The sequence below is a fragment of the Eretmochelys imbricata genome, chromosome 1 (genome assembly GCF_965152235.1).
Source record: "Eretmochelys imbricata isolate rEreImb1 chromosome 1, rEreImb1.hap1, whole genome shotgun sequence".
Classification (NCBI taxonomy): domain Eukaryota; kingdom Metazoa; phylum Chordata; order Testudines; family Cheloniidae; genus Eretmochelys; species Eretmochelys imbricata.
Window position 1 is genome coordinate 17102516 of NC_135572.1, and position 22288 is coordinate 17124803.

The following is a 22288-nucleotide window of genomic DNA, read 5'->3' on the forward strand; positions in this document are numbered from 1 at the left end:
TTAACCCCAACTCAGAGAATAGAGTTCATCGGAGCTCTCCTAGACTCCGGTCAAGAAAATAAGAACATACATAAGAACGGCCATACTGGGTCAGACCAAAGGTCCATCTAGTCCAGTATCCTGTCTTCCAACAGTGGCCAATGCCAGGTGCCCCAGAGGGAATGAACAGAACAGTAATCAAGTGTTCCATCTCATCAGCCATTCCCAGCTTCTGACAAACAGAGGCTAGGGACACCATCCCTGTCCATTCTGGCTAATAACCATTGATGGATGTATCCTCCATGAACTTATCTAGTTTGTTTTTGAACCCTGTTATAGTCTTGGCCTTCACAATATCCTCTGTCAAGGAGTTCCACAGGTTGACTGTGCATTGTGTGAAAAAATACTTCCTTTTGTTTGTTTTAAATCTTCTTCCTATTAATTTCATTTGGTGACCCTTAGTTCTTGAGTTATGAGAAGGAGTAAATAACACTTCCTTATTTACTTTCTTCACACCAGTTATTATTTTATAAATCTCTATCATATCACCCCTTAGTCATCTCTTTTCCAAGCTGAAAAGTCCCAGTTTTATTAATCTCTCCTCATATGGCAGCCGTTCCATACCCCTAATCATTTTTGTTGCCCTTTTCTGAACCTTTTCCAATTCCAATATATCTTTTTTGAGATGGGGCAACCACATCTGCATGCAGTATTCAAGATGTGGGCCTACCATGGATTTATATAGAGGCAATATGATATTTTCTGCTTTATTATCTATCCCTTTCTTAATAATTCCCAACATTCTGTTTGCTTTTTTGACTGCCGCTGCACATTGAGTGGATGTTTTCAGAGAACTATCCACAATGACTCCAAGATCTTTCTTGAGTGGTAACAGCTAATTTAGACCCCATCATTTTATATGTATAGTTGGGATTATGTTTTCCAGTGTGAATTACTTTGCATTTATCAACATTGAATTTCATTTGCCATTTTGTTGCCCAGTCACCCAGTTCTGAGAGATCCTTTTGTAGCTCTTTGCAGTCTGCCTGGGACTTAACTATCTTGAGTAGTTTTGTATCATCTGCAAATTTTGCCACCTCACAGTTTATCTCTTTTTCCAGATCATTTATGAATATGTTGAATAGGACTGGGCCCCGTACAGACCCTTTGGGGACACCACTATTTACCTCTCTCCATTCTGAAAACTGACCATTTATTCCTACCCTTTGTTTCCTATCCTTTAACCAGTTATCAATCCGTAAGAGGACTTTCCCTCTTATCCCATGACAGCTTACCTTGCTGAACAGCCTTTGGTGAGGGACTTTGTCAAAGGCTTTCTGAAAATTCAAGAAATATCCACTGGATCCCCCTTGCCACATGCTTGTTGACCCCCTCAAAGAATTCTAGTAGATTAGTGAGGCATGATTTACAAAAACCATGTTGACTCTTCCCCAAGAAATTATGTTCATCTATATGTCTGACAATTTAGTTCTTTACTATAGTTTCAACTAGTTTGCTCGGTACTGAAATCAGCCTGTAATTGCCGGGATCACCTCTGGAGCCCTTTTTAAAAATTGGCGTCACATTAGCTATCCTCCAGTCATCTGGTACAGAAGCTGATTTAAATGATAGGTTACAGACTACAGTTAGTAGTTCTGCAATTTCACATTTGAGTTCCTTCAGAACTCTTGGGTGAATGCCACCTGGTCCTGGTGGCTTATTACTATTTAGTTTATCAATTTGTTCCAAAACCTCCTCTAATGACCCCTCAATCTGGGACAGTTCCTAAGATTTGTCACCTAAAAAGAATGGCTCAGGTTTGGGAATCTCCCTCACATCCTCAGCCGTGAAGACTGATGCAAGGCACCAAGCCAGGGCATTCCTTCTGGAAACTCGCTTTCTCTACATGGGCGCCATCATAGAGGAACTCAAGCGATACCTGACCACTTTGGCATGAAATTGCCTGAGGCTGCTTGGCCATATGGCCGCTTGTACGTATGTAGTACAGCATGCCAGGCTGCGACTCCAACCCATTTAGGCTTGGCTAGCCTTGGTGTACAGGCCGAACCGAGACCACCTAGACAAGTTGGTCACACTCAGTCCCTCAGGTGGTGGCTCGACCCACAAGGGGTATATACGGGAGTCCCCTACTCAGGGCCCCATCCCTCGCTGTATCTAGTAACGGACGCATCAGTGATGGGCTGGGGGGCGCACTTAGGAAGACTCAGGACTCTGGGCCTCTGGTTCCAGGCAGAACTTTCACTTCACATCAATGTCAGGGAGCTAAGAGTGGTCCCCCTTGCTTGCCAGACGTTCCAGGCCCATCTGGAGGGCGTATGTATATCAGTATTGAGCGACAACACAACAGCAACGTTCTATATAAACAGGCAGGATGGTGCTCGCTTCTCTCCCCTGTGCCAGGAAGCCCTCAAGCTGTGGGACTTCTGCATCGCCCATTCGATACATCTAGAGGCATCGTATCTCCCAGGTTCCCAGAACGAACTGGCCGATCATCTCAGCAGGTCATTTCACAATCATGAGTGGTCCCTCCGCCTGGAGGTTGTGATCAACATCTTCCGTCGGTGGGGGTTTCCCCAAATAGACTTGTTTGCAACAAAGTACAACAGGAAGTGTCACCAGTTTTGCTCCTTCCCGAATCACAGCCCGGGCTCATTCACAGATGCTTTTCTCCTCCCTTGGAAGGACCACCTACTATATGCTATCCCACCCTTCCTGCTTGTACACAAGGTCCTGCTGAAGGTCAGACAGGAGGGAGCATCAATGATCTTAATAGCACCAGTGTGGCCACACCAACGCTGGTTCACCATGCTTCTAGACCTGTCAGTGGACTTGCCGATAACCCTGTCCCTGGTCCCGGACTTGATCACGCAGGACCGCGGCCGCCTCCAGCATCCTGATCTGCAGTCTCTCAGTCTTGTGGCATGGAAACTCTATGGCTAAACCCTTCGGAGCTCACATGCTCAGACCCTGTTTGAGAGGTCCTCCTTGGCAGCAGAAAGCCATCCACCAGGGCCACTTATCTGGCCAATTCTCCTTTTGGGCATTACAAAAAGACACTCCGCCCTTACAGTCACTGATTCCCTTTATCCTGCACTATTTGCTGCATCTGAAACAATAAGATCTGTCGGTGTCATTAGTAAAGGTTCACCTGGCCACCATCTCAGCTTTCCAGCCCTGTTCAGCCGGTCGCTCAGTTTTCGCGAACCGCATGGTGGGCCAATTCCTCAAAGGATTAGATAAGGCTGTACCCTCAGACAGCCAATTTCCCCATGGGATCTCAACCTGGTGTTCTGTAGGCTGAAGGGACCTCCTTTAGAGCCCTTAGCAACATGCTGCCTCCTCTGCCTTTCCTGGAAAGTAGCATTCTTGTTGGCAGCCAAGAGGGTGTCTGAGCTTAAGGCCTTAACTTTGGAACCCCCATATACGGACTTCGATAAGGACAGGATGCAGCTGTGACTGCACCCGGCCTTTCTCCCAAATGTATAATAGAATCATAGAATATCAGGGTTGGAAGGGACCTCAGGAGGTCATCTAGTCCAACCCCCTGCTCAAAGCAGGACCAATCCCCAACTAAATCATCCCAGCGAGGGCTTTGTCAAGCCTGACCTTAAAAACTTCTAAGGAAGGAGTTTCCACCACCTCCCTAGGTAACGCATTCCAGTGCTTCACCGCCCTCCTAGTGAAAAAGTTTTTCCTAATATCCAATCTAAACCTCCCCCACTGCAACTTGAGACCATTACTCCTCGTTCTGTCATCTGCTACCACTGAGAACAGTCTAGATCCATCCTCTTTGGAACCCCCTTTCAGGTAGTTGAAAGCAGCTATCAAATCCCCCCTCATTCTTCTCTTCCGCAGACTAAACAATCCCAGTTCCCTCAGCCTCTCCTCATAAGTCATGTGTTCCAGACCCCTAATCATTTTTGTTGCCCTCTGCTGGATGCTTTCCAATGTTTTCACATCCTTCTTGTAGTGTGGGGCCCAAAACTGGACACAGTACTCAAGATGAGGCCTCGTCAGTGTCGAATAGAGGGGAACGATCATGTCCCTCGATCTGCTGGCAATGCCCCTACTTATACATCTCAAAATGCCATTGGCCTTCTTGGCAACAAGGGCACACTGTTGACTCATGTCCAGCTTCTCGTCCGCTGTAACCCCTAGGTCCTTTTCCGCAGAACTGCTGCCTAGCCATTTGGTCCCTAGTCTGTTGCAGTGCATGGGATTCTTCTGTCCTAAGTGCAAGACTCTGCACTTGTCCTTGTTGAACCTCATCAGATTTCTTTTGGCCCAATCCTCTAATTTGTTTAGGTCCCTCTGTATCGTATCCCTACCCTCCAGCGTATCTACCTCTCCTCCCAGTTTAGTGCCATCTGCAAACTTGCTGAGGGTGCAATCCACACCATCCTCCAGATCATTCATGAAGATATTGAACAAAACCGACCCCAGGACCGATCCTTGGGGCACTGCGCTTAATACTGGCTGCCAACTAGACTTGGAGCCATTGATCACTACCCGTTGAACCCAATAATCTAGCCAGCTTTCTCTCCACCTTATCATCCATTCATCCAGCCCATACTTCTTTAACTTGCTGGCAAGAATACTGTGGGAGACCGTGTCAAAAGCTTTGCTAAAGTCAGGGAATAACACGTCCACTGCTTTCCCCTCATCCACAGAGCCAGTTATCTCGTCATAGAAGGCAATTAGATTAGTCAGGCATGACTTGCCCTTGGTGAATCCATGCTGACTGTTCCTGATCACTTTCCTCTCCTCTAAGTGCTTCAGAATTGATTCCTTGAGGACCTGCTCCATGATTTTTCCAGGGACTTAGGTGAGGTTGACTGGCCTGTAGTTCCCCGGATCCTCCTCCTTCCCTTTTTTAAAGATGGGCACTACATTAGCCTTTTTCCAGTCGTCCGGGACCTCCACCGATCGCCATGAGTTTTCAAAGATAATGGCCAATGGCTCTGCAATCACATCCGCCAACTCCTTTAGCACTCTCGGATGCAGCGCATCCGGCCCCATGGACTTTTGCTCGTCCAGCTTTTCTAAATAGTCCCAAACCACTTCTTTCTCCACAGAGGGTGGTCACCTCCTCCCCATGCTGTGCTGCCCAGTGCAGTAGTCTGGGAGCTGACCTGGTTCGTGAAGACAGAGGCAAAAAAGCATTGAGTACATTAGCTTTTTCCACATCCTCTGTCACTAGGTTGCCTCCCTCATTCAGTCAGTTGCCCACACTTTCCTTGACTTTCTTCTTGTTGCTAACATGCCTGAAGAAACCCTTCTTGTTACTCTTAACATCTCTTGCTAGCTGCAACTCCAAGTGTGATTTGGCCTTCCTGATTTCACTCCTGCATGCCTGAGCAATATTTTTATACTCCTCCCTGGTCATTTGTCCAATCTTTCACTTCTTGTAAGCTTCTTTTTTGTGTTTAAGATCAGCAAGGATTTCACTGTTAAGCCAAGCTGGTCGCCTGCCATATTTACTATTCTTTCTACACACTGGGATTTCTACACATTGAGGTTATCCCTGTAACCTCAATAAGGATTCTTTAAAATACAGCCAGCTGTCCTGGACTCCTTTCCCCATCATGTTATTCTCCCAGGGGATCCTGCCCATCAGTTCCCTGAGGGAGTCAAAGTCTGCTTTTCTGAAGTCCAGGGTCCGTATTCTGCTGCTCTCCTTTCTTCCTTGTGTCAGGATTCTGAACTCGATCGTCTCATGGTCACTGCCTCCCAGGTTCCCATCCACTTTTGCTTCCCCTGCTAATTCTTCCCGGTTTGTGAGCAGCAGGTCAAGAAGAGCTCTGCCCCTAGTTGGTTCCTCCAGCACTTGCACCAGGAAATTGTCCCCTACACTTTCCAAAAACTTCCTGGATTGTCTGTGCACCGCTGTATTCCTCTCCCAGCAGATATCAGGGTGATTGAAGTCTCCCATGAGAACCAGGGCCTGCGATCTAGTAACTTCCGTAAGTTGCCGGAAGAAAGCCTCATCCACCTCATCCCCCTGGTCTGGTGGTCTGTAGCAGACTCCCACCACGACATCACCCTTATTGCTCACACTTCTAAACTTAATCCAGAGACACTCAGGTTTTTCTGCAGTTTCATACCGGAGCTCTGAGCAGTCATACTGCTCCCTTACATACAGTGCTACTCCCCCACCTTTTCTGCCCTGCCTGTCCTTCCTGAACAGTTTATATCCATCCATGACAGTACTCCAGTCATGTGAGTTATCCCACCAATCATATTCCAATCACATCATAATTCCTTGACTGTGCCAGGACTTCCAGTTCTCCCTGCCTGTTTCCCAGGCTTCTTTTATGTATTTGTGTATAGGCACTTGAGATAACTCGCTGATCGTCCCCCTTTCTCAGTATGAGGCAGGAGCCCTCCCCTCTCACGTTCTCCTGCTCGTGCTTCCTCCCGGTATCCCACTTCCCCACTTACCTCAAGGCTTTGGTCTCCTTCCCCCGGTGAACCTAGTTTAAAGCCCTCCTCACTAGGTTAGCCAGCCTGCTCGCGAAGATACTCTTCCCTCTCTTCGTAAGATGGAGGCCGTCTCTGCCCAGCACTCCTCCTTCATGGAACACCATCCCATGGTCAAAGAATCCAAAGCCTTCTCTCCGACACAACCTGCATAGCTATTCGTTGACTTCCACGATTCGACGGTCTCTACACGGGCCTTTTCCTTCCACAGGGAGGATGGACGAGAACACCACTTGTGCCTCAATTCTCAATTCCACGCGAACCAGGATATTTTTCTTCCTGTGTTCTTTCCTAAGCTGCACGCTAACAACAGGAAATGAATGCTCCACTCCCTGGATGTCAGATAAGCATTAGCCTTCTACATTGGAAGAACGAAGCCATTTCGAAAATCATTGCAACTCTTCATTGCAATTGCAGAGCGGATGAAAGGGCTTCCAGTCTGGTCCCAAAGGATCTCTTCTTGGATCATGTCCTGTATCCTGGCATGCTATGACTTGGCAGAGATACCTTCCCCCGTGCTGATGGCACACTCCACAAGGGCACAGGCATCCTCAGGTGCGTTCCTGGCACAAGTTCCTATTCAAGACATCTGCAAGGCAGCGATGTGGCCGTCGATCCACACCTTTACGTCTCACACTGCCATTACGCCGCAGGCTAGAGACGATGCAGCATTCAGCAGAGCAGTGCTACAATCAGCGATTCCGTGAACTCTGACCTCGCCTCCTAGGTAAGACTTGGGAGTCACCTACTTGGAATCGACATGAGCAAGCACTCCAGGAAGAAAAAACGGTTACCTACCTCTTGTCATTGTTGATCGAGATGTGTTGTTCATGTCCATTCCACAACCCACCCGCCTCCCCACTGTCAGAGTATCCGGCAAGAAGGAGCTGAAGAGGTGGGGGGTTGGCAGGGACCTATATACACCGCCATGAAAGCGCGACTCCAGGGGGCTCCACAGCTGACCCGATGGGTACCGCTAGGGGGAAACCTTCCGACGACCATGCACACGGCATGCACACACCTACTTGGAATGGACACGAGCAACACATCTTGAAGAACAACAGTTACGAGAGGTAGGTAACCGGTTTTTTCTAAAGCCCCTCCGAATGTATTCCTCTTCCGGGGGCCCTACTGTGTCCTGTCTGCTCTGCTGGATTGGAAACTCTTCAAGGCAGAGCCCGTCTCCTTTCTGGGTCTTGTCCAATGCTGAGTGCACACACGCCTGGTTACTTAACAAACCTGGCCTTACCCTCTAGCCGTACCTCGCACGCCAAGCGTTCCCCCGTCCCATTATTGTTACCGATCCTGGGTGGAATTCACCCTGTGGCCTCCACAGTCCCATGGCGCCGAGGTGGGATCTGGGACTTGAGCGACGGAGTGAATGTCGTTTGCTCTCAGTCTCGAGTAAAATCGAGCTTTTCCTTACCCAAAGCCCACAAGCCACCAAAGTAGTGAGAGCAAATGAGTCACTTCTGGCCGGTGTTAGCAACCGGCTGTCCGCGAGTCTCACAAGTTGCTCCGAGAAGGCTGTGTCTACGTGGGACAGGCCAAGGACCCGAGTCTCCTCTCGCACTGCCTCGACGCCAGTGCAGCTCCATTGGCTTCACTGGCATTCCTCTTGATGGGCACCTGTGAGAGCGGAACCCAGAGCTCGGTTTTAGCCAGGGTTCATCCCAAAGGCAAGTGGGGGTTGTGAGATAAACTACAATCAATGAGCAGATGTGTGGGAAGCACTGCAGGGATCGAACACAGCTTGGTCCATCTCCAAAGGCCCTCACTGTGAGGAAGCCTTGTACCTAGACGAGACTGAGAACAAGTAATGAGCTGGGATAATTTGTCCCTTGATTGTCCCGCAAGCAATAAAAGCATATTATGCAGTGATCCAGCACAAGGCTGGGACTCCACATTACCTTGCACTTGCAAGTCAAAGGTAGCCTTTGGCCCTCTGCATTTAGGGCTAGATTGTGCAAGTTGGTGGACTATGGTGTAGAAACCTGGGTACCTCTTTCCCTTACAAAGTTCCTATAGGTGGCAGCATGGTCCAGTGGTTAAGGCATGTCCTGGGAGGTAGGAGACTTGAGTTCTTTCCCCAGGTCTGCCTATAACTTTTGGGTAAGTCAGTTGCCCAATCTATAGAATGGGGCAGTGATCCTTCATCTTAGAAAAGAGATGACTAAGCGAGGATAGGATTGAGGTTTATAAAATCATGGCTGGTGTGGAGAAAGGAAATAAGGAAGTGTTATTTACTCCTTCTCATAACACGAGAACTAGGGGGCACCAAATGAAATTAATAGGCAGTAGGTTTAAAACAAACAAAAGGAAGTATTTTTTCACACAATGCACAGGCAACCTGTGGAACTCCTTGCCAGAGGATGTTGTGAAGGCCAAGACTACAACAGGGTTCAAAAAAGAATTAGATAAGTTCATAGAGGATAGGTCCATCATTAGCTATTAGCCAGGATGGACAGGGATGGTGTCCCTAGCCTTTGTTTGCCAGAAGCTTGGAATGGGCAACACTTGAGAGATTACCTGTTCATTCCTTCTGGGGCACCTGGCATTGGCCACTGTCAGAAGACAGGATACTGGACTAGATGGACCTTTGGTCTGACCCAGTATGGACGTTCTTATGTTCTTACCTCCTTTTATAAAGTGTCTTGAGATCTACGGATGAAAATGCTCTGTGGGCTCAATTCAGCAAGGTGTTGAGTGCCCTCAACTGCACCGACGTCAGTGGGCATTGAGGGTGCTCAGCCCCTCTCAGAAAGTGCCTGCCACTTTGTAGGGTCTTGCCTTCTAAGAGCTAAATAGCTCTGGTGGTATCATGCAGAGTGTAACTAGACAGCAAACACTCACTTCTACGTGCTTATCCTTTTCACTGAGTAGTGAAGCGAGGTCCTTGCACTGGTAACAATTGCACTGCAATGTGGCCGTGGTGTGTTTTCTTCTGTTCATGTTTATGGGGCTATTTTTTGCAACGGCCTGCAGCTAAGATGCTCCGAAGCAGCTAGTGATTTTGAGGGCCCAGCAGGAGACACCTGCAAGAGCTCTGATTTTCAGAATGTGCTGAGCATCCGTTGTCTGAAAATCAGGCCTCTTCAGAGTGTTTCAAGCTGGGCACCCAAAATCACTAGTCAGTTCAGAACATCTGGGCTTGTATGTTACAGTGATGTTGTCACTTCACTGTTTGGGAACCACCTCCAGCTGGTTTGCTCAGCCGCTAGTCCACATCCGAGGTGACACCATGCATAATGCAAATGAACCTTGACCCCTGACATCTGTAGATCTCAAAGGACATTGCGTAGGTGGGCGAGCATCACTGTCCCCATTTTATGGAGTTCACTTGATTTCCTGCTGCCATTTGTGGGTTATAGACTATAATACCCACTGTCAGGAGTGACCCAAGCAAGGGCTAAGAGGAACGATGTTAGCTGCAGCAGGAGGTAAATTCTCTTTCCTCTCCCCAGGAGCAGACCCGTACGTGATCATAAAGTGCGAAGGGAAAAAAATTCGATCTCCAGTGCAGAAAAACACCCTGGCTCCAGAGTTTGATGTGAAAGGTCTCTTCTATCGCAAGAAGGCAGGACAACCCATCGTTGTGCAGGTGACTAGAAGGCCAGTCTGTGGGGAGCCAGCGGGACTCAGGTTCTATTCCCTGATCTGCAGGGCAGCATTGGCTATTTCATCTTAATACTTTGTGACTCAGTTTCCCTGTCTAACAGTGATACTCATACTTGCTTCCTGGGGGATTGTGAGGCTCAATTATTTAACGTGTTAAGTGAAAAGTATTAATTTGTCAAGGTCTTAAGCAGAAATGTGGGCTTAAGGAGGTCTGGTGCTTTAGACAGTGCGTAGGTACTAGTGGCCAAATTGTCAAGCCTTTTTACTAAGCTCTTCACTGATCTAATTCCCACTAAAGTCAATGGGAGCTTGCCCAAGTTTGGATTCCGTAATAAGAACTCAGTAAGGGCTTCAGGAGTTGGCTCATTATGAGGTACTACAGATACTTTTCACATCAAGTATAGCCTCTTCAGGGAGCCCTAAAAACAAAAGGAATGTGGGGTCTGGTTCTTCACTGCCTTTCAGCTCCTGTAGTCACTAACAACGCTTCCATGCTGTCGTTCCGACCCCAGCCCGCAGGGATCAGAGGAGGTGTGTATCTAATCCTGGGAGAGGCAAGGACACAAGTCATCACATCATTATTAAAATACCCTCTGTATGGCCAGTGACAAGGGTTAAAAAGTCCACTCATCCACCCAGGAAAATGATTAGCCCAGTGACCATTTCGAAAGTGGAGGAAGATCAAGATTCACCAGCTGCAGAGGTGGAGAGAGAGGCTGGTCTAGAGATTAAGTTCCAGGAGATCTGGTCCCCACAGGTTTCCTGTGCGCCCTTGGGCAAGTCACTTAGTCACTTTGTCTCTTTGTGTCCCAAGCCCCCATTTGTAAAACGGAGATAACTATACTTCCTTTCTTCCACCCTTTGTCTGTTTTGTCTATTTAGACTTTAAGCTGTTCAGCTCAGGGACTGTCTTGCTTCTCGTATGTACAGCACCCAGCACAATATGGCCCTGATCTCATCTGGGGCCTCTCGGTGCTACTGCAAGAGAACTAATCAATAACAGCAAGAATAGAATGATAAAGGCATCCCATATACCCTGTACAGATGTTTGTACATGCAGAATCGGTTGCAGCAGAAAGCCTGCATGTGGCCCAACAGGAACAGCACCCATTTTGTGTTTTGTTTCTCTAGGTCTGGAACCATAACATTATAAGTGACGAGTTCCTGGGCCAGGTAGCCCTAACTGGTGACCCTGATGACCGTCTGTCACAGCAAACCCTTCATCTCCAAGACAAGGGGAACAAAAAATCCAGTGGCATTTCAGGAAGCATTGCTGTGAGACTACTCAGCAGTAGCAAACTCACCAATGTCTAGCTTCTCAAGGAGTCTTCTTCTGGAGCCATATATGTGAATATAAAATATATATAGTATATATACCATCTGCAAGAGTGTATGAACTATGCATGCATCACACTTGAAGGGGCCAGTCTTATGTTTTCAATGTTAAACAAGGTGCCTTTTTGGGAACCAAAATGATTCTTTTCCTCACACGAGGCATCATTTGTAGCCAATACTAAAGTGGTTTGTGCCGGTGTGAAAGCACTGGGCATATGGTACATTCTGTGACAGCCAGAGTGGGATGCCCTGATGCTGTTTGTTTACATGGGGATGTTGCGCACCCCCAGAGATGGGCAGATTGGTCCCACCAAGCAATATGCCTCTTCGATTTACTTGCTTGGTTTTAGAAATTCATCATCACTGAAGTCTCCTTTAATCACATATCTGTGGTGGCATCTCAGAAAAGTGGATAACAGGGGGGGAGGGATAGCTCAGTGGTTTGAGCATTGGCCTGCTAAACCCAGGGTTGTGAGTTCAATCCTTGAGGGGGCCATTTAGGGATGTGGGGCAAAAACTGGGGATTGGTCCTGCTTTGAGCAGGGGATTGGACAGGGGATTGGACTAGATGACCTCCTGAGGTCCCTTCCAATGCTGACATTCTATGATTCTAAGTGGTGTAAATGTACATGGTCGTTTGTATGCACAGTGGGCCCAGGTTTGTACACTGGCTGTAGAGCAGCTGGAAGGAGAAAATGTCCAGTCTTTCCAAAAGAGCGAATCCCATCCTCCTTGGGCAGGCGGAGATTATGGCTGCACCACCCAATGCCTGCTGTCTCACTTCCAGCTGGGTGTAGTCTACGTTGCCCAGTATCAACCCCAGTCTTTCATTGATAATTGGGAGAGGGGAAATGGAAAAGCCAATCTGGCCCCTTTAACTAGTTCAGTAGTCCCCAAACTGTGGGGCGTGCCCCCCAGGGGGGTGCAGAGGAACATCTGGGGGGGTAGGGGGGGAGCACCATCCAGCCTCGCTCTGCCCCCAGCTCTGCTCCAGCCCAGGTCCAACCGCCCAGACCCTGTCTGGTTTCTCGCAGTAACTGGCCTCTGCCACCGGGGGCAGGAAGAGCAGCAGGTGCTGCTGCTGCTGGAGCCCGGAGGAGCACTCAGGGATGGCTCCCTGCCCCCCCTCCCACCACCTCTGGAGCACAGCTCCCCCTCCCGGTCCTGCCCCAGTCACCTCCCCCCACCTCCAGAGCACGGCTTCCCCTCCCACTCCTACCCTAGTCACCCCTCTACCTCTGGAGTGCAGTTGCCCCTCCCCCTCAGGCCCCACTCACCTCCCCCCACCTCCAGAGTGTGGCTCCCCCTCCCCTGCCCAGCCCCATTCACCCCCCCCACCTCTGGAGCGCAGCTCCCTCTCCCCTGTCCTGCCCCACTTACCTCCTGCCCCTCCTGGGGGGGGGGCGGGGGAGTGCAAGTGAAAAAGTTTGGGGACCACTGAACTAGCTCCTAGGGAAAGTTACACAATACACAAACTATCTTGTCTATTTCTTACAGACAAGCAAGCCATAATGACAGGAAAGATGAGTTTTTACGGCCTTTTTAATTTCATCATATTGTATCAGGACCAAAATGTCTTAATATTTGTAATCCTTTTAGGTCAGTTTTTCTTTCTCTTAAGAAACAAAATTATAGAAGTAGGCTTTATTCCTCATCCACAGAAGAATCTTTTCTTACATCATTTATTTGGATCTCTTTTACTTTTAAAGCAGATTTGGGAGTGGAGTTATTGACATTCCATTGTAAATGTTGATGTCTTTTCCACTTCAGTGACATGAATAGAAGTTTTAAATTAAATTAATTTGTTTGTTTTTTGGGGGGACAGATCAGCACTTTACAGTCAGCCTCGTTGGTCTAGGAGCTGTCTTTGATTTAATGCCTGCTATTTCCATCAATCATTTCATTCCTCACAAAGAATCCAGTATTGCACTTTATTACATAAAACTTTGTGGTGTGTTATGTGTTAAAATGGGCTGGGAAAATGTCTTTGTATACCAAAAGCATCCAAGTGTCATGCTGTACCAGATCAAAGAGCAGTCCAAACATGCAGTTAAAAAAAAAAAAAAAAAAAGCCAAAATTGTACAGATTGTACCTTCTATAAATAAATTGCATATATTTTATTTGAACGCCCTCAGTTCCAAATATCGTGGTCTTCCATAACCCTTTCACAAACCCAAGGGCTACTGTATGGATTGGGTTATTCAGTTTTAGATTCTTTTCAATAAACTTCCATTTCGAATTGATTCTCTGCAAGCTTTTAATTCAAGCTAAGTCATGGGCATGATCTTAAGGTGAAATCAGTAAACAGCTACCGGTATGCACACCCGATTACACTAATAAACATTCACTCAATGGGGAAAGGGAATGTGCGGGGAGGACTAGATTTGGGGAGCATCCTTCTCATCTGAGAGCAAACCCTTACACTGTGTACCTGGCCACGAGCCACACGGTGTCAAGGTCTAACTTTCCAGTCCCCAGAACTCTTCTCCTCCTGAAAGACAGTCGGCCATGGCACAGACAGACCTGCTGGAGAATGTGGATCGGGTCCAGGTAAGAGCTGCGGTGGTTAAAGGTAACTCCTTTTCTCAAGCCAGAAAAGCAGCATTCCAGTGACAATGGATCCCTGCCCCCACACTATGTGTGAGACTGTTCTATGCACCCCTTTTGTGCCCTAATTCTGGGCTGCTCGAGGGGCAGGAGAGGCCACCAGTGTAATTCATGTGCCCCTGGGGGGGTTTCCCCGGCAGCCTCTGAATCTGTGCAGTGCTACGTTCTGCGGCCCCATTACTACCAGCGAGCTGCATGGTAGCCCTGACAGGAGTAGCTGCAGCTCCAGGTGATTTCATCCTTCTACCCCCCACAAATTTTTATTTACGTGCCGAAGAGGCGGTCACAGAGGAAGAAGCAGGGACAGCATGCTGTGGGGGCCTTCTGAAAGCCATGAGACTTTGGGCAGTTTCCTTTAGGTGTTGGTGGCATCGCTGTACTGGAGGAATTGCCTGGACTACCTGATGAGCTTACAGCCAGCAAACTCTCATGACGGTACTGTATGCTTCCATCGCACTGCTGGGCCCCCACGCCACACTCCCTCCCACTTTGCCTCCATTGCAGGAGAGTCACAGGAGGAAACCGAGTGCCCTCGTGTTGCGGCCCCTCTGCCCCATAGGGAAGGGGAGCAAACAGGAGAAAGAAGTCTCCCTCCCCACATGGGGGAAAAAAACAGGTAAAGTCCTTCAAGGCAAAGGCCCTGGTCATACTCATGGAGGCAGAAGAAAGGGGGTGGCAGAAAAGCCCCTGCATCCCTCCCAGACAGGATGGAGCTCTGAGATGGGGAGAGGGCAGGAAGGGACCCTCACCACCCCTACACCTGCAGGAGTGAGTGAGGTGGAGATACCCCAGAAGGTGCAGCGGGGGAGCTGCTCTGCTGCCTGTTCCCCTGAAACCACCAGAGATGGGGAAATGGGCTGCTTGCCCTCCGACCCCTGAAGCTATTTCAAGGGGACACTCAAAAAGGGCAGCAAATCCATCTAGCGAAGAAAGTGAAATCAGCTCAGGCATCACGGCCTGCCCTGTGGGCAGCAGCGTCGACATTTTCATTGGGGGCCCATGGTTAGACACAGGAACTAGAGCGGTCCAACTTTCAGAGGTGCTGAGCAAACCAGGGTGGATTTGATTTAAATCACTAGTCAGGAAGACTCGAGTTTATCATGGATTTCTACATAAAAGTGCATTCTTATTGGTTGTTATAACCTCAATACATATTCTTCACAACTCAGAGACAGATGTAGGTTTCATTTTTAGAAGGTACACACTATACATTTTTAAAGTGATTTATTTTGAAAACTTTTCAGATTCGTTTTACAGCTATATCTGAAAATGAATGATTGTTTGGTTATTTCATTTACCAAAGGTAATTGAAGCAGATATTTATGAAGTCACTGGGAGGTGAACTATCTCCAATTCAACAGGTTAATCATTAATATTGGAAGGATTTTCTTGCCATGCTGCATTAGGAGGAGAACATCACCAGACAGACATTTAAATTGTTTTATTTAACTAAACAACAACGTTATGTATTTTTTTCTTCAACAGCAAAACTAAGCATCTCTAATGGTACCTTCTAGACTGAGCACTGAGTCCCACAGGGTAGATAGAAAGATTAACCTAAATAATCTATACAGAAGCCTCTGGAACCTCATAAAATTGGGTCCCTAATCCATGAACTATTGGAACTCATTTACAAAACTTTCCTTAAACATTCCATGAATATGTTGTCTCATACCATAGAATTAGAATTTATAATCCCTATTCCATGATGAAATATCTTTGAGCTATAATGTATCTTAATTAAAACTATCTTTAGATAGGTTTTTTTCCCTCAAAAAGCATTTTATCAAAAAAATCCGATTTAAATTTTAAAAATCCGTTTTTTTTTAAATTGATTTTTATCCACCCTGGAGCAAACCCGACTACCTTTACAGTCAGTGGAAGATAGACATGCTTAGCACCTCTGACAGCCAGGCCACTTCCAGTCAGGTGCTTAAATATAGACTAATAGCTGAAAACCCATGCTGTCACCCGGGTGTACTTTGTAACGTCTTGTGTGTACACAACACCAATAATGGGGGGCTTGTGTCCATGTGGTGGGCTGCAGGGGCAGTGTTGCTGTTCGCACATGTGCCCTGAAGTTTTTGCACGGGGCTGCCCCCAGCACACCTTCTTCCTGGCCAGCACATGGGGGGAGGGGGAGGAGCCCTGTATGCACTTTCACCTTCTTGGGGGGGTGCCTCATGCCAGAGTTGGCATCACACTAGCACAGTCTGTGCATTCACCAACCTGCTTGGTGCTGGGACCTACGCAGGGACACAAGGGAGGGGAAAGTCGCTTGAGGGCCCACGTCTCACCTGTGCACAGTGCAGCCCTGTGCTTCTAATGGTTTAAACCATCAGAACAGAGCGAGTTGGGACAGGGCTGTAACTGCACGAATGCCTGTGATCTGGGAGACTGGAGTTCAGCAGCTAACATTAGACTTTTCCCAGCCCATTGTCAGTTTCCTAGCTGAATATTTCCTTGTTGTTTAACTCGGTGCAGTATTCTTCCCTGCCTGCCCTGAACAGTTGTGCATTGTTGCTGTGTGCTGTTGAAGAGCTGCTGCATTCCGCCCCAGAGATGGCTGCATTTCAGTGGCAGGCAAAATGATCCCTAGGACACTTGGTAACACTTTGCTTGTAATCATTCTGTAAAGTGTGTGTTGTGCTTAGGCGTCTTTAGATAACGTGTCGTATTACAGATATATAGGACATTTCTTTCTGAAGGGTCCCACAGCACTTTACGACTATGCACATAGGGATGGCATTACCAAGCACTGAAAGGCACCCCCTCTGGAGTGAAACATGCATCAGATCATGGGACGAGGTAGAAAACAAGGACGGATCCATTTTCTCGTCTCCTTCCTGCCACAGCTGCTGTCCCTTCTACCTCCCTAGCCTTCTCCACACCTGCTGATTTCGCTAATCTTTGGCTGGGATTTCAGGGTGAAATTCACTCCAGTGCAGAGCCAGCATGAGCCCCGGGCACCATTTATCCCCTCCTCAACCCTTTCAAATAGGTCTTAAGAGAGATTTAACTATTGCAAAGGTCTCTCTGCACAGTGGGGAATTTCACCAATGAGGAGGGAGAGGGCAGATCAGTTAGACAGCTGGGCAACAGCCACTTAGGACCTTGCTTGTGAGTTAAAAGAACCCGCTGAGGATCACAGCTCACTTATATTTAACAAGAGGTAAACGGATTGGTGTTTCCTTGAAATGTGCAAAACTCATACTGTGATCTGCATGAGCAACTGCATGGAGGGAAGGATTGTCGCCCATGCCCACAAGGTGGCGCTGTTGTGCCTCCTGTTTGTGGGGCTCTCCGCTGCCAGCCAGCGATACTGCTCTTGGCCTGAGACCCTGGTTCCCCTGCCTCCTGCTCTGGCCCCCAGTACAAGGGAGTGAGTGAGCAGGAACTGCCAGAGGGGGAGGTGAACGCGTCATCAGAGCCAGGCCTGGCTTAACCCATCGCTGGGGCTAGGCACACAGTTAATCGAGATGCTCCCGCACTGTGGATGCATTTATATTCCCTGCCTGCCCTGAACAGTTGTGCATTGTTGCTGTGTGCTGTTGAAGAGCTACTGTGTTCTGCCCCAGAAGTGGCTGCATTTCAGTGGCAGGCAAAATGATCCCTGTGTCCTGACCAGCGCAGCTACACAAGTGATCTGTTAATCCAGGGCCTGCTCCTGCTGCTCGGCTGTTGCTTAGTTAACCCTCTCCTATCCAGGCTATTCAACCACTGGCATAGGTGCTGGAACTTGGGGATGCTGGGGGTGCTGCTGCACCCCCTGGCTTGAAGTGGTTTCCATCATACACAGGGTTTACAATTTGGTTCAATGGCTCTCAGCACCCCCACTATAAAAATTTTCCAGCACCCCTGGCCACTGGCTCCTGCTGCACAGACACTGCCCTGTTATCCACCTTGTGTCCACCTCCCACCCCCGCAGTGCTCCCCACCGCTGCTCTCCTGGCCGGCTCCTCCCCACCCCCCGCAGGAACTCTCCGCAGCTTCCCATCCCTGGTGCAGGCCTTGAGGCTGTCGCCGAGCGAGGCAGCGCAGAAGGGACAGGCTGCTAGAAGTGGGGCAAGGCTGATCAGGCCACTGGGGGGAGCCCGGGTGCAGGAGCTGGCCCCACGGCTGCGATGAGGAGGGGCAGCACTGGCCTACTGCCCACTCAGGTTTGGCCCGGCCCGTTTGGCCTGCTCCCCCGTTGGGAGAGGGGTGGCCAGGCCAAATGTGAGTGAGTGGCGTCATGACCTGGCACATGGGGTGCCGTGCCGCTCAGGTTGGGCTCCCTGCATGAATTTGGGCCCGAGGCACATGCATAAGCATTAATCCAGCCCGGAGCAGAGCCAGGCTGCAGGGAGTCGAGGGGCTCCTGACAAACAGACAGGGCCTGTTGAAATTAATTGATGGCAAGAATCTCAGCCAGGTCCCTGGTCCTAGTACAACACCTTCTCGCGGCCCAGTTGGAACCCTGGTTTGGCCAGTGCCCAAGGCATTAAATAGTTGGGGGTTAGCTAGTGATCCAAGGGTTGCGGGAGGCTGTGCTGAGTGGTCACTATCCAAGGCAGAGGATCCTCGGGCTGCTTCTCTCCAGCCACACATGTACGCTAGGCTCTAGATGCTGGAGTGCACACAGGGGAAATCTGTGGTATTTCCGTGGGAGAGCTCCAGCTGCTGGCTTCACGCACACTGCAAGCAGGTTGGATGCTACTGACTAATTCCCCCAGCAAGGTGGGGCCTTTTCCCTCGGGGCTGATCACGCTGTGTATTGTCGTCAGCAATCCATTCCACCGGCTCACTTCAGATCAGAGCGTAGGCAGGACCCTGTATCCTCAGGCTGAGCCAGAGAGGGTCTGGGTACTCCCAGCCATCGTTGGGTTTGCTATTCCCAAGCCCTCTTTCCAAATCCATCACCTCCCCCATTGCCCTCCCTGCAGGTGTTACGCATTCAGGCCAAAGTTCACAAAAAGTCCCGAGTGATTTGGGGGAATCTGGGTTCTTGGGTCCCTGGAGAGACACCATGAAGGGGGCTGATTTCCACCGGGCAGGGCCTCAGCACTTTCTGACAAGCAGGTTCCTTTACAGGATCTCAGGGTGGGGAACCAAAATCACTTGTGGCCTGGCCTCATTCTTCGAGCGTTGCCACTATATCATAGAGTTTTACGTCCCGCTAGATCATCTTGTGTGACACAGGGCAGAGAGCACCATCCCATTTCTCCTGCATTGCCCTCCAACTCTGCCTGCTCCCCTCCGCCCACAACGGAGAGCGGGCAAAAAATGCAAAACTCGTTTTGAGACCGTTTCAAAATGTCGACATCGTTTTGTTCCCAAAGGGTTCAAAAATAGGCCCAGCTGCTTTTCCAAAGGGTTCAAACTTTTATCAAAAAATTTTGGATAAGCTGGTTTGGTCCCCAAAAACCCAGGTTTGGCATAACCAAAAATATCTCGCTAACCGTGCCACTGATGGTTTTGATAACTTTTTTTAAAACATCCCATTTTTCAGGAAAAACCCAACCATTGCTTTTTGGATTGTTATTGAGCAGCACCCATCATCAGCAGGGACACACATCCTCTGGAAAGGTGGTTGAAGCATGAAGGGACATATGAATCTTTACTACATCTGGCACATAAATATCTTGCCACACCAGCTCCAACCGTGCCATGTGAATGCCTGTTCTCACTTTCAGGTGACGTTGTAAATAAGAAGTGGGCAGCATTCTCTCCTGCAAATGTAAACAGACTTGTTTGTCTGAGCGACTGGCTGAACAAGAGGTAGGACCAGTAGGCTCTACATTGTTTTATTTTTGAGTGCAGTTATTTTTTTGTATAATTTGTAAGTTCAACTTTCATGATAAAGAGATTGCACAGCAGTACTTGTATGAGGTGAATTGAAAAATACTATTTATTACAGTGCAAATATTTGTAATAAAAAATAAATATAAAGTGAGCACTGTACACTGTGTATTCTGTGTTGTAATTGAAATCCAGCTATTTAAAATGCAGAAAACATCCACAAATATTTAAATAACCGGTATTCTGTTATTGTTTAACAGATTAATTTTTTAAATCGCTTGACAGCCCTAGTTTCTATGTATTGAATTCATTCATATGCATTTACAAGCTGAGGCCAAAATGTTCAAACCCGGGTGCCTGAGGTTAAGCTCCTAAACCCCGCTACTGAGGCATCTAAATATACATGGCTTGATCTGTACAATGCTGAGCACCTAGTGCCCCCAGTGTTTTCTGGGCACTGGGCATTCCTTTGTAAATGAAGCCCCTACCGTTTAGGTTGCTCAGTTTGTGTTTGGAAGTCCAACCCTAGGTGCTCTGGTTTGGAAATATTGGCCTTGCAGTAACTCGGTCATAACAAAGTTGATGGTCTTAAAATTCTGTAGCAGGTTGGAGCTTCTTCGCTTGCAGATAAATGGGATAAGCTGCGGTACCACCCCCAGGGGGTCTGGCAGTGCCTCTGGTTGGATTGGTGCCTGCTTTTTAGACTGTAAACTTCACTGGCTTGGGACAGCTGAGCAGGTGCAATCCTGCACAGGTATCTAGAGTGGGGATCTGTCCTGCCTTCTTTGCACATTCCTTGCATTAGTGTCTCCTTTTAAGGCTCACTGTGGCCTGTAATTGGATTAGGTCCCTCCTACTAATGGGCCCCCGACCTTGACTGGATACTGTGATGCTACTGCAAAACAAGCAAACAATCATCCAAACCTCCCAGTGAGCTCAGGAAAACAGGATCGGGTCCTGGGGCTGGAGACATGTCGCTGTCACCTTGCCCTTTAAAATCCAGGCCTCCTGCTGCGCCCTGTGTCAGTGCGATCCCAAGCATCACTTCTCTAATCACTCCTCGGCTCCTCCCCTCAGTAAGAAGGATCAGTGAGTATGAATGGGGAGGCAATTCCACTGTACCAGGTACTGTAGGCAAAACAGGCGCAGGGAGAGAGAGGCAGGCAGGCAGGCAAGGAGAAGGGTCCGTGCTTTAACTCTTTCCAGGCGGGGGCTGTTCGTTTACCTGGGACGTTAATCTCTTCGCCAGGCAGACTGGGCTTCCCTGGAGCCTGGACTATTCACTGAGCACTCAAGGAGACAGTGGTTCGATGTACTGCTAAGGTAAGTCAGTAACCAGTGCCGGTCTGGGGCTGTACAGCACAGGATGTCTGGATTGTTTGATTCTTAAGGATTTGCTGGAAAGCCTCTTAGAGCTGTGGGTTCTCTGGGCGGTAAATACATTAACACTTTACTGGGTGGTTTGCTTGCTTTTTTGTGTCCCAGCCCTGACTGAGTCGGCAGTTGCTACCGTTTAATAATTATTTGCATGGTGGAGTTTTCTGCCTGGCTTTGCTGGCGTCATTATGGGCTTTGAATCCCACTAAAATGCTTTGTTTAAAATGTAGCTTCTCGCAGGTTATTAACAACAAAGCTGTCAGTACATTTGCCAATCCTGTCAAATTGTGCATTCAGGCTATCTCATCGTAGCTGTTAATATCAGAGCGTTTGCTGATTTTGATTACACCAGGATCATGCCCGTGAATCCTCTGTTCTTCTTTTAGACGTATCAGTGTCCATAATCTCCGTAGCCATTTCCACCGTTTGAGGAAAATGAAGGGTTCAGCTGGAGTACTTGTGGAAGTGTTGGGCTGCGGGACACCACATACCTAAAGAGTTCACTGATACGTGAATCAGGTCTGGTGTCCTAGTCTAAATCAACTTTGCCTAAAAGTAAAAACTTCCCAGAAATGTTCAGAGCCATATTTGTCCAGGACTCATTGTCCTGCTTTGCCTCCATAGCAAGGATTAAAGAGCTCCGTACTTTCCATGCATCTACTTAATTTAGCTTGGGTCACTTCATAACAACAAGGAGGCTGAATTCATTTGCGGAGAAGAATGTTGCTTTTCGGGCCATGCTCCCCACCTGCTGTGCGTGGGTGTGAGAAGGGGAGCACCAGCACCGGCCTCCGAAGGATGAACACCAAAGATTCTGCAAATGATGACACGACAGAGAAAATGGCCTCAGATCCCAAATCATGAACAGACTTGCCAACATCAACGCTTCTGTAGAACGTAGGAATTGCCAGAGTGGATCAGACCAGTGGGTCCATCTCTGTATCCTGTCTCTGGTCGTGGCCAGTTCCAGTGTTTCCCATGGGCAATTACAGAACAATCTACCATTCGGGGGAACTTCTTCCTAACCCTGGGCAGTTAGTGGTTAGCTTCTGAGCTAAGTAAAAGGCACAGATGGCAAGGCAATTCCAG

General features: G+C 48.4%; 1 protein-coding gene across 2 annotated transcripts in view; it reads left to right on the top strand.

The window, feature by feature from the left end:
* CAPN5 (calpain 5) overlaps positions 1-13677 on the top strand; it is a 133264-nt gene extending 119587 nt beyond the window's left edge. For both annotated transcript variants that reach the window (XM_077807092.1, XM_077807099.1), the window contains 2 exons: positions 9945-10081; positions 11230-13677. In XM_077807092.1, the coding sequence (XP_077663218.1) occupies positions 9945-10081; positions 11230-11412 (320 nt within the window). In that variant the 3' untranslated portion in view covers positions 11413-13677. The remainder of the gene's footprint in view (positions 1-9944; positions 10082-11229) is intronic.
* The last annotated feature ends 8611 nt before the right edge of the window (positions 13678-22288 follow it).